Below are 11,486 nucleotides of genomic sequence, written 5' to 3'. Positions count from 1 at the left end.
CAGAAGATAGATTACATGATGAGGGAGAAGCAATGGAGTCCATGCCTAGTAGTAGCAGAAAAGCATGGCTAAAGAGGAGAAGCACATCTATAATTAACTAAGACAGACTTGATAGTTGATATTCATCTGCCCTGTAAAATTTTTTCTTCTTGTACGCTTATACATGCAATGATCTTGAAATCAATACTCATTGATAATTATTCAAATTTGGAAATGAATCCTCCATCTACAGCTCCACCTTACTAACTTAGCTAGCTATCAGGAATGCGTACAGCCGGTGTCGGATTCCATAGTCTCCTCCTCTTACACCTTCACCAGTACACAGTGAAGATACATAATGGATGGCCTTCTCATTTGATCAGTCTCAACTGACGTAGCCACAATGAGGGTGAGATGAAGTAACAAAAGTGCAATCAAATGACGCCCGAGTCACTAGTTGAAGTGGTAAGGATGGTGTGTATCAACATGGTGATCAAGGTTTGAATCACCCCTCGCCCATTTAAAAAAAGTGCAATCAAAAATAGAGGAATAGTAATACTAGTACTGCCCATGGAAGAAATCAACTCAACAACTATAATGCATATATACTGGGAGCTACCATATATGTTGGACTGAGATGGCCCATTGCATTAGCCCAAAACTTAACACAATAAGCTCCATATTAGTCTAAGCCCATTATGATATGAATATAGCTCAAAACGCGTCGTTTTTGGGTGAAGTAATTCACGGAAAGCAAAAGATTTCTTGCGATTACAACGACAACTATCGGCTTCGGCATTACCAGTCCAGGCGAGCGTAGTCCGTCATAGAGATTAGAGACGATTAAAGAAAACCCTTTGAAAGTGTTGTCGGAGATCTGTAACTCGGTGTGGTCTCAACAATTCCCTTCTTGTCAGGTAAATCTATCTAAGTTTTCTCTATAAAAAAACTTGGTTGATGAAAAGAAAACTATTTCTTTAACACTGAAACTTGAAATTCAGCATCGTACAATTTCTGGGTTCGTCACGGATAGTTGACAACGTTATTTTTATCGTATAAAGCCCAATTCTTTATTTAATATATTTAGAGAAGCGTGTTTGTGAGTTTATCATTACATGCAGAACAAAATTCTAACTTGATTTAGCCTGATTTGATTGTTAGGGTTTAGATGGCATGTCCCTTTCTGTTGACTAAATTGGAATGTACTACTTGTTAATTGGGCGAAAGCTTGTCTGCGATTTTAGTATGTCGTACTTACTGGTTTGGGTTGGGGTATGCCTATCTGGGGTCTTGTAAAATTGTGCGATGGAATTGAGTCCTGGAAGCTCACTCTGCGTACAAAAATCGTGTTTGGAATTTGAGCCTGCCATTTTATTGGTTCTTCTTATTTGATGGGAGTAGCACCAGGTAATGACCTCAATGAGCTATCGGGAGTAGGACTGCTCTTTCTGTGGTGTGAATTTTCTACAGATTATCTGTTCATTTTACATTGCAAGGTACTTTTTCGTGCATCTCATGTGTCATACACTGCACCATTATTTTTCTTTTCAAATAAGTTAAGAAACATGCCTGTGCATGTTTTGCAATTGAAGTGAACAAGCTACAAAAAAATTTATTTCCGATAAAGAAGTTACAAACCTTTGTTGCAATAATAACTTTAGACAGATGTTTGAGGTACATCTGGTTATCAGTTTTCTTGTTGCAGTACGAAGGGTCGTCTCATGCAGTTTGTTTAAAGATGGAAACTGAGGATATGATCAACCTTCCGGCTTCAAGCAATTCTGTCTCTGAAAGTGAGAACAATGAACTTCGTGGCACTGATAATGGTGCCATTCAAGCCGAATCTCAACATCGTGATTCTATAGATGATAAAGACAAAATAGATGGGAAGAACATGGGGCTTAATGAAGGCGAAATGGGAAGTACTGATACACATGCTTTACTGGAAACAGATGGTGATAAGGCTTTGATGAGTGATTCATCTAGCATGGATATGAGAATTGAATCGACAGAAAATGTTGCAATAGTGGAAAAATTAGATATCTCCATTTCGGTTGTGCGTCCTGAAGATGGTTGCTCTGTTATCCAGCATAAAACCCCCACCCGCAACCACATGGCTGATGGCACTTGTATCCTTTCTCATTGATATTGTACTTCTATTTTGTTGCATCTCCTCAAACTCTGTACTTGGACTTTGATTAACCAAAGAAAAAAGTACCTTGATTTTGTTTCCTACTGTTCTGTATCTTTGTAACTGTTTCTTGGGTTGCATCCACTCGGTGCTCCTTCAATAAAATTCATTTTTGCTTTTCAGAAAGAAAAAGACAATTTGTCTCATCCTGCAGTTTTTTATGATCCGTGGTCCTAAGTTTTTCTTCATTGAGCGTGCCAGTAATAACTGGTGTTAAGAGATCTCGGATGACATATGATGAACAGCAGCCTTCAGTGCATGTCAAGTATGACTCCTTAACAAGGTCAGGCTCAGAGTATTCATCTTTCAATAGAAATCTATTGCGTATTGAGAAGCCCATTTCGAGAGTTTTTGTTGATTCACGAGTAAGGTTCTTAGTTTATTGTTTTGAATTTTTCCAGTGCCAGTAAACGAAAGCTTGAGGAGCTATTGCAGCAGTGGTCAGAGTGGCATGCTCAGCATTGTTCGTCACAAGTAAGTCCACTTACACTTTTCCCCATAGTTTAAAATTGCGAGTTAAATTCTCCTGTGGTATTTCTTAGAAGTTGGAAGTTAGGCTGCTGTTTATGCACTCTTGTATATTTATAATTTTTTTTGGTACATTTAATTTTGATTTTTGTAATTGTGGTCAAATTGCTCTGAGCTATTTTCTCTTTCAATTTATGTTTATTTAGGTTTCAAATGAAGTGCTGGAGTCGGGTGAAGATACATACTTTCCTGCTTTACATTTTGGCTTGGAGAAGTACTCTGCAGTGGTAATATTTCAATTTCCAACCTCTCAAGTCCTGCACAAATTGTGAACCATCTCTTGTCAGCATAGGCTTGAACCGGCTATGCTTGCAAGTGGGGTAAAAGAGAACTAGGTGATATGCTATGTTATTAAATATTAACAGAGTTTGATTTTTGTTTTTTAATTCTCTTTCTAGGGAATTTCTCATGTAAATTTAAGAGGTTTTAAAAACTATTCAGTGCTTATTTCAATTAAGGGTGCTTTCTTGTCTGGGAAGGCTTGCCATATAAGTATTGGCTACAACTGGCTATATTTTTGACAAAATAGGGTTAAGAGTTCCTTTGATATTTTTGCTGCTGGAAAGTGCTTAACCTTTGTTTTAAAGTTGGTTTTATGGTTTAGCAACTAGAGCTTCCATAAAGTAACGGGTCTCCGGTTTCTTGAGGATTAAAAAATAACATGAAATGGAGTCTGAATTGTAAATGATAAAAAAAAACATAGGTGAGTGAACCATGAACATTAGTTGAGAATATTCTAAGTGGTAGGTGTGGCTTTTCTGGGGGTTTTCAGTATGGGGTGATAATTAATGGGGGAATGGTTGGCGTTGTTCAAGTAATCTTACTTAAGACTAGAGAGCATGAGTTGGATTTATTTTCTAGTTTTTATTTAGCTTGTGCTTCCCTTGGGCACACACCTACTGCCAAGCACCTGGGAAAACTTGCGATCCTGGCACCTCTATCTGCACCTTTTGCCATTGACAAACACCAAGTTGTGTAATGTCATAACGTTCTTAACTGCCACCACTAATATTTGTTCTCAAAGGACTTGATGGATCTTGGGGCCCTTAACATATGCTTTTGTAAATTTTTGTCATATTCAACATATCAATTCATTGTTTCTATTTTCTTTTGTTCTACAAAAGTTTTGTTGTCTATATATATATATATATATATATATATATATATATATATATCATCTGAGTCTTTATCCCAAAAGTTTGGGGTCAGCTACACGAGTCTATAAAATCATCATTTGTAATCCACCACATGTATTTCTTTCTCCATTCATTTCTATCATGGATCATGCATTCATCCACTCCTATTAAATTCATATCATTTCTTATAACTTCAAGCCATGTCTTTTTAGGTCTACCTCGCTGCCTCCTTCTCTCTCCTATAAAAAGTCTCTCATTCCTCCTTATTGCCGCACCTCTATCTCTACGTTGGACTTGTCCATACCATCTTAACCGATTTTCTCGTAACTTATCTCCAATAGGTGTTACTCCTACCTTAGATCTAATAATCTCATTTCTTATCCTATCTTTCCTAGTGTGACCACACATCCAACGAAGCATTCGCATTTCAGCTACATGCATTTTTTGGATATGTTGTATCTTGATAGCCCAACACTCGGAATCATACATCATTGCTAGGAGAATAGCTGACCTATAGAATTTTCTCTTCAACTTTAAGGGAATTCTCCGGTCTCATAACACCCCAGATGCACTCTTCTACTTATTCCACCCGTTTTTAATCCTATTAACTATATAATCACCTATGTCACCATCTTCTTGGAAAATCGATCCAAGATATTTGAAAATCTTACTTTTTGTTACTTCTTTCCCATCTAGTTTAATTGTTTGTTTGTTCCCTTGCCTACTCTTACGAAACTTACATTTCATATATTCTGTTTTAGTCCTACTTAGTTTAAATGCTTTAGACTTTAATGCTTGCCTCCATATTTCAAGTTTTGAGTTAACTCTCGATATTGTCTCATCCACTAGAACTATATCATCCGCAAACAACATACACCAAGGTATCCCACCTTGGATATGTCGTGTGAGTTCATCCATCACTATAACGAACAAGAATGGACTTAGTGCCGACTCCTGATGTAATCCTATCGTGATGGGAAACTCCCCTGTAACTCCTCCAATAGTCCTAACACAAGCTACGGCTCCTTTATACATATCCTTAATCATAGTGATATAGCTAGTCAGGACTCCTCTCTTCTCTAAAATCCACCACATTACTTCCCTAGGCACCCTATCATATGCCTTCTCCAAATCTACAAATACTAAATGGAGGTCTTTTTTCCTTTTGTCTATATTTGTCTACAAGTCCCCTTAGTAGAAATATCGGACTGTCTTGGCATAAAACCAAATTGATTTTCGGATATCATGGATACCGATCTCAATCTCCGTTCCACAACTCTCTCCCAAAGTTTTAATGTGTGGCTCATAAGTTTGATGGCCCTATAATTATTACAACTTTGGATATATATATATAGTTTTTCTATCTTGCAATCTGCTGTGATGACATTGGTGCGTGGGTAAATATTTTTTGGTGACATATCTATAAGCCCTTTTGTAAGTTTTTTATTGCTTCTTGTGTTATGTGGATTTGCTCCTATCAACTGCTCTTTTATGTGTAGTCTTTCTGGATAGACAACCAAACAAAGAAACAGGAGAGCAATGGTTTCATTTCTTTGGATAGTCACTCTGTACCTCTTTATGATCGTGGATATGCATTCAGTCTGAGTTTAGCAGATGGTCCTAGCAATATGGAAGGGTAAATGCTCTTTGTTATCTTGTATGGATAAGTGCTTTTGAGATCTGGTCATATAATTGTAGATTTTCTCAGTGTTTCTTGTTTAGTTGTATGTTTATGTGTTTAATTTGAGGATCATATTTTTACGTTTTATTAATAGGAGAGCTGTAGTTTTCTGATTATGATGCTCTATCTACACTTCCTTAGCTTTCCACTTGGGTTGTTTGGCTCTGTCTTCGGAATTGTCAATAAACAAATACAGAGGTGTATTTGAGGAGGCTTAGCCAGGGGATACTTTTTCTTTTGCTTTAAGCATACCCACCTGAGCATTGTTATTAGTTGGAAGCTGTGATAACTTTTATAGATAGCGCTCTATCTGATTGAAAACAGTATCAGATTTGCAGGATGAAATTATTAAATTGACTTGTATGTTGGAACAAATTATTTATTAAAGGGAAGGAAGGCAAATAGTTGTTGGAACTTGGAAATTGTGTTGTGTTCAACATGTAAAGCCTATGCTGTGCTGAAACTTTGATCTAGGCCTTATGGGACATCCTGCACTTGGTGGTAGTCGTTTAGTGAAAAATCATTGAATATGTTTTGATCTTCTGAGGAAAACTTCCTGTTGCTTTTCTGTCAATTGTTTTCTTTTGTATATCTGGTTACAAAGTATCATTCCAGACATTTATTGAGTTTTCCCCCCTTAGACTACCTTGCATTTTTATATATTGGTAACATTCTGGCTTTTATCTTGGCAGTGCATTGGAGATAATGCGCGATGCTTCTCGCTGTTTCAATTGCGAGTCTTACAGTCATTCCTTGAAGGAATGCCCCAAACCTCGTGACAATGTTGCTGTTAATAATGCTCGCAGACAACACAAATCAAAACGTAATCAGAATCCTGGGTTGCGCAATCCAACTCGATATTATCAGAACTCAACTGGTGGAAAGTATGATGGCTTAAGACCCGGTGCGCTTGATACTGAAACACGACAACTATTGGGTCTTGGGGTGAGATCTTTGCAAACTGAAATAGTTTTTGTTTTGTTTGTCTTTTTAATTATTTTGTGCATCATGTTTCTTATCTGTTGAGATTTTAATCTTTGCACAACACCTGTACTTTATAACGTGCAAATTACATCAGAGACTCAGAGTTGTTATTTGCTGTTACTTATAGAAGATGTGGAACTTAAATGTGCTGAATGGCCAAGAGAGATAGATGCAGCCTCTTGGAATCGTTTGGGATCAAAGCCCACTTTATTGTAATTGGTGTTTTTCACCATGTATGTTACCTTAGTCAAATGCAACATTCCATATCTCCATGTATATATTTTGACATAAAGCCTTAGTCATATGACTGGAGTACCTGTGAATATTTTCTGCAACTGTTTATGCTGCAGGCATACTGTCTCTTGACTCTTTTCTTTCCCTATTTTTCAAGGAAACAAGCCTTTGTTTTGCTACAAAAATATTCTTCAAAATGACCTAGCTAGGGTGTTTTCATTTTCATAGAGAAGGAAAACCAGCTGGAAAAGGGCAAACCAAAGAGGCCCCTAAAATATTTTTCTAGCCTTTGAGCATGGTGCTTCAAATTCTGTGCTTAGTATCACCTTCCAGTCAGATGAAAAAATTTATTTACCCTGTTGAGCATACAAATGCTTTCTGTTTTTTGTTTAGATCCCTTAAGGAAGGTTTTTGAAAGCCATTTATCATATCTAACACTTGAGATGCTTAGTCTTTTCTGCTAGCATTGATATACTATCCTGAAGTAGCTAGACTAGCACTTGCAATTATTTGTTCAAGAAAGTAGCCACTTGCATGGATTACTTGTGATGGAGTAATACATTGCAAACATTAACAATTTATACTTGGAAATAACTTAATTGCCCATAATCATGAGTAGTACTCATCCTTTGTCCTTGCTATTTTCATTACAGGAATTTGATCCACCCCCTTGGCTTAACAGAATGCGGGAAATGGGATATCCACCAGGATATCTAGGTAAGCATATAATATCTGCATGTGTTCATTTTCAAGTGCATATACTGGCAAGAATTTTGGACCACTTGATCACCACCATGTATTTAATTTTGCTCCGTTAGATATGGAAAATTTTCTTAGTTTTGTCTCCTTACTGTGCCACCATTCAGAGGTGACCTTGGCCTAGTGTTTGCTTCTTACGTTTGGCCGGCACATGGTCCCAACATCCCATTTTGTGGGCTTTATGGTAGTGGATCTAATGAGCATAATAAGGGAACAATTTTCAAAGTAATTATACTGGGAATGCTGGCCCAACAATTGGGGTATGATACAAGATTTTATTATCTTTTCACTTCAGAATGGACTGATGCAAATGCAACTACAAAATTCTAGGCTTATCTTGCTTGGAGGAGGATTTAGAATGAGGGGATTCTTTAATTGAAAGTTGTCGTACAGTTGGAGAGAATATGATCGGCTAGTAATCATTATATAAACATTTATTAAGGTTGTTCTCTGAAGTTTTTGTCATGAAGGCCAATTGATGTTTGCTTTTCTTGAAAATCTAGATTTTATATTTGTGGATAGAAGGTTGTCATAAATTTGCTGTCAACGCATTAGTGCAAGCTTACTTGATGTTGGGCACTATGGTGCCTTATTTGTGAACAAAATTTTGATGTAATGGGAGTTTGGTTCCTTAGAATGTCGAGGAAGGAAGTTTATTGCAGCTTTTGGTGAGCTGGAATCTACTTTTCATCTAACATAACTGGTGTTGACGTGCGCAGATCCGGATGATGAGGATCAGCCATCGGGGATTACAATCTATGGTGACAAGGACATCAAGGCAGATACGGAAGATGGTGAAATTATGGAAAATGACTATTCTGAAAAACAGAGGAAAATGACTGTTGAATTTCCTGGAATAAATGCACCAATCCCAGAAAATGCAGATGAAAAACGTTGGGAAGCTGGACCTTCAACAAATTCTGATCTGTTTAGGAAACGTTCTCACCGCACAATAAACTCTTCTTCAGAACCTGTCAGCAGGGGACATTATTACGAGCAAAGGTGGTCAAGGGATTTCAGAGACGATGGACCTCCAGGTTGTGACCCAGTACTCAGCCCATCTGCGTCTTACCCTCCAAGGTACAGTAACTATGATTCTATCTACAGCCCTAGGGATAACATTCAAAGACCAAGAAGCCCTACGCTTGAGAGGTCCCAATATGATAGAGGAAGAAGGGTATACAATGACTCTACAACGTATGGATCTTACAATTCCTCACCATACTCGTCCTCGAATAGACATAATTCATGGAGGGACCGTGGCTTTTCCAGATTGGAGTATGATGCTGATGAAATCCCGGATGACCATAATTTTGATAGTTCATATCGAAGAAAAGATGAAAGCGACAGTTATCATCGCCGTCATAGTCGGTGGTGAATGGGATTTTACCTTGATTGTAGCATGTACGTATCTCAACATGAGACTAGGGGTTTGACAGATTTAATAATGGGACTGGCCAAAAGCCATGCTCACCTAACTATGTATTTTTTCTGTTTAGGATGGGGATGAGCTGCAATGGGCATCTCCATTAGAGCAGGAGGTGTATTGACTAAGATATTACTTTTGGATTATTCATTTTTTGACCAGACAGGCTCTTTCTTTCCCATCAGGGATTTTATTTACATGTTACTTCATCTATCCACAGACCAGGAAGATAGCAATTTTCAAAGAATCAGATTGGCTTTGATCAGTTTTAGATGTTGCAATTGTAGTTTGTTTCTCTTTAACGTTATATTTGCAAAGTATGTGCAGTGTAGATTTCAAGGTTAAAGATCTATCAACTATGATCTCCTTAATTAGTGATCAGTCATCTTTTGCATCCAACAGGCATCCAACTGAATGAGATAACATTATGGTGATGTGTTGGGTTTTGATGTAATTTATCTTGTTTTAGGTGGAAAGCTTTTGTTCGTGCGGTTTGATGACCCGAGTTTAAACTCGTATCATATGTGGATAAATTTATATGGCGTCATTCCGGTTATTAAAAAAAAAAAAAACCGAATGGGAGAATCAAACAGACTTGACATACTAGAATACAAACAAAGAATTTACTTGATCAATATTCTTTTTCTACAATTCGGTTCTTCACAATACGGTTCTTGTTCAATACTTTTGTCCTTGCCTTGCTTAGGTAGGAGTTTGGAGACTTTGTCATCCTCTTCAGTAACTGTTTTTCTTCTCTGCTCACAAAAGTTAACATGGAGCCATCTTCTTCTTGTCTTACAGCTTCATGCTGATAGAAGTGAACAACAATCTCCTCTCTTATGGGTGTGCAATCTGCATATGCATCCCATGAAGAATCCTCTGCCATTGTTGTCAACTCGAAAGCATTGCGAAGACGATTGTTCTCCATCATGTGTGTGGCAAATTCATTTTCACCCAGAAAATTCTTCAGGAAGTTCAGTTGAACTATCTGAGACAATGATGATAAAACCAGTCCATCTTCACCAATCATTGCTGCTCCAAGACCATAACCATCCTCCAAACATCTCAAAATTTCCGCGGAATGTTCATCCTCCACTATAGTCAGTTTGTTCACTATGTTTTCCTTCACTTCATGCTTGAATTCATTCAAGGAATTGTTTATCTCACCAGAAAACTTCTCAATAGATTCAGTTTCAAGTATGAGAGCCAGTGCTTCACCTGCTGCAACTCGAACCAATTCCTCCTCGTCGTCTAGTAGATTAGATAACCGAGATACAGCTCTTCTCCATGATTTATGATTCAGCCTCCACCCATCAACAGTTGAAAGTAGAAAAGGCCAAGCAGTTATTGCTGCAGCAAGAACAGGTTTACTTGTAATATTCTTATTAGCAGGACAAACATATTTCCAAATTATCTGCATAGCAATCTGAGTTTCCTCTGAATTTGCAGAACCGAAAAAAGTCACAATCCCTAGACATTCCAACATCCTTAACCCCTCATAATCATGTTCGAGAGCCTGTGACAGAACTGAGAGAGAGTCTTCATACACAGTATGAGCATACTCGTGGGACGAGACAGTAATCGCCAACAATCCTACTACATGGGAAGCTAACAATCTCTCTTTACCACAACCCTTCTTGACAGAATTCAAGAGTTGATGCAGCAATGTCACAAACTCGGCCTCCACAAACTCGTTCTCCACATTGATGGACAGAGCTTCAACTAGATATGACAGTGCTTCCTCTCTCAACCGTCCCAGCCTGCTGTTAGAAAACTGACCATAATAGTCTTTCAGAGATTTTGGATCAATATGGAAGTTAAGATTACCATCTTCATCTCTGCTATACTTGCCTCTTCTACTACAAAGGGTGTGACCAATACAACGCTTTTTGCTGCCACTCAATGACTCATGCTTTTTAATCATGGCTGCTGCTACCATTGAAAATTGTGAGTGAAGAGGTCTTTCTTTCTTTCTTGTCTCTGGTAAATTAAAGACAAAAGTATACAATGAAAACAAGGGAAGAAATCATCTGTATATATACATAAAGGTATGAACTTGTTGCCCTAATAGGATTAGGACTTGCGATTCCCTAAACAACTATGATTTTCTTTTCCCGACCCTGTATGAATTGATCAAAAAGAATCACAAATATGATCTTATGTTTCAGCCAACTTTGATTTTCCGGCATCACCCTGATCTTCTTCCAGTTTACCACACTGTTTCAGAGAGCATAAAACATTACATCAGAAAATCAGTCGTCTCCAGTACAAAAAAGTTTTTCTGATATTTGAAGGTAACAAAAGATAATCCTTGCCAAGTTTGCATGATTATTTGTCAAACCCTAATAGATTAGGTTCTACTTCGGGTTCATGATATGAACTAAAAGGGTGGAACGTAAACAGAAAACTTAGGGAATGTAAATTCCCATATCGTAGACATTTATTAGTTTCTCTCATACAATGTCCCATCGCTCTCCATTTTAGAATCATGTTCATACCCATACCAGTCGTGAGCTTCTGCCATTCTCACCAGCGACTCCAGCCAAAGACACATGAGAGTGATTAAGT

General features: G+C 37.7%; 2 protein-coding genes across 3 annotated transcripts; one reads left to right on the top strand and one right to left on the bottom strand.

The window, feature by feature from the left end:
* The first annotated feature begins 727 nt into the window (after positions 1-727).
* LOC119994989 (zinc finger CCHC domain-containing protein 8-like) lies at positions 728-9,129 on the top strand. 2 transcript variants are annotated; one of them, XM_038841343.1, is made up of 9 exons: positions 728-896; positions 1,685-2,108; positions 2,372-2,453; positions 2,572-2,644; positions 2,845-2,925; positions 5,334-5,470; positions 6,208-6,460; positions 7,387-7,450; positions 8,212-9,129. In XM_038841343.1, exons 2-9 carry the CDS (start codon positions 1,718-1,720, stop codon positions 8,868-8,870), a joined length of 1,740 nt encoding a protein of 579 aa, XP_038697271.1. In that variant the 5' UTR covers positions 728-896; positions 1,685-1,717; the 3' UTR covers positions 8,871-9,129. The 2 variants fall into 2 exon arrangements, with proteins under 2 accessions (XP_038697271.1, XP_038697270.1); XM_038841342.1 differs by having other exon boundaries at positions 1,671-2,108.
* Positions 9,130-9,549: 420 nt separating this feature from the next.
* LOC119993271 lies at positions 9,550-10,857 on the bottom strand. Its single transcript, XM_038840325.1, has one exon. It carries the CDS (start codon positions 10,855-10,857, stop codon positions 9,550-9,552), a length of 1,308 nt encoding a protein of 435 aa, XP_038696253.1.
* Positions 10,858-11,486: the final 629 nt, after the last annotated feature.

The sequence above is a fragment of the Tripterygium wilfordii genome, chromosome 3, assembly GCF_013401445.1.
Source record: "Tripterygium wilfordii isolate XIE 37 chromosome 3, ASM1340144v1, whole genome shotgun sequence".
NCBI lineage: Eukaryota > Viridiplantae > Streptophyta > Magnoliopsida > Celastrales > Celastraceae > Tripterygium > Tripterygium wilfordii.
The sequence above is the reverse complement of the archived record's forward strand: the minus strand, read 5'-3'. Positions and strand labels throughout refer to the sequence as shown.

What these genes read in the sequence shown, in the direction of transcription:
- LOC119994989 (XM_038841343.1), top strand. Translation starts at nt 1,718, where the DNA reads ATGGAAACTGAGGATATGATCAACCTTCCGGCTTCAAGCAATTCTGTC. An exon ending in GGTCCTAGCAATATGGAAGG is followed by an intron (nt 5,471 to 6,207) that starts GTAAATGCTCTT and finishes TTATCTTGGCAG; the next exon opens with TGCATTGGAGATAATGCGCG. An exon ending in ATATCCACCAGGATATCTAG is followed by an intron (nt 7,451 to 8,211) that starts GTAAGCATATAA and finishes TGACGTGCGCAG; the next exon opens with ATCCGGATGATGAGGATCAG.
- LOC119993271 (XM_038840325.1), bottom strand. Translation starts at nt 10,857, where the DNA reads ATGGTAGCAGCAGCCATGATTAAAAAGCATGAGTCATTGAGTGGCAGC.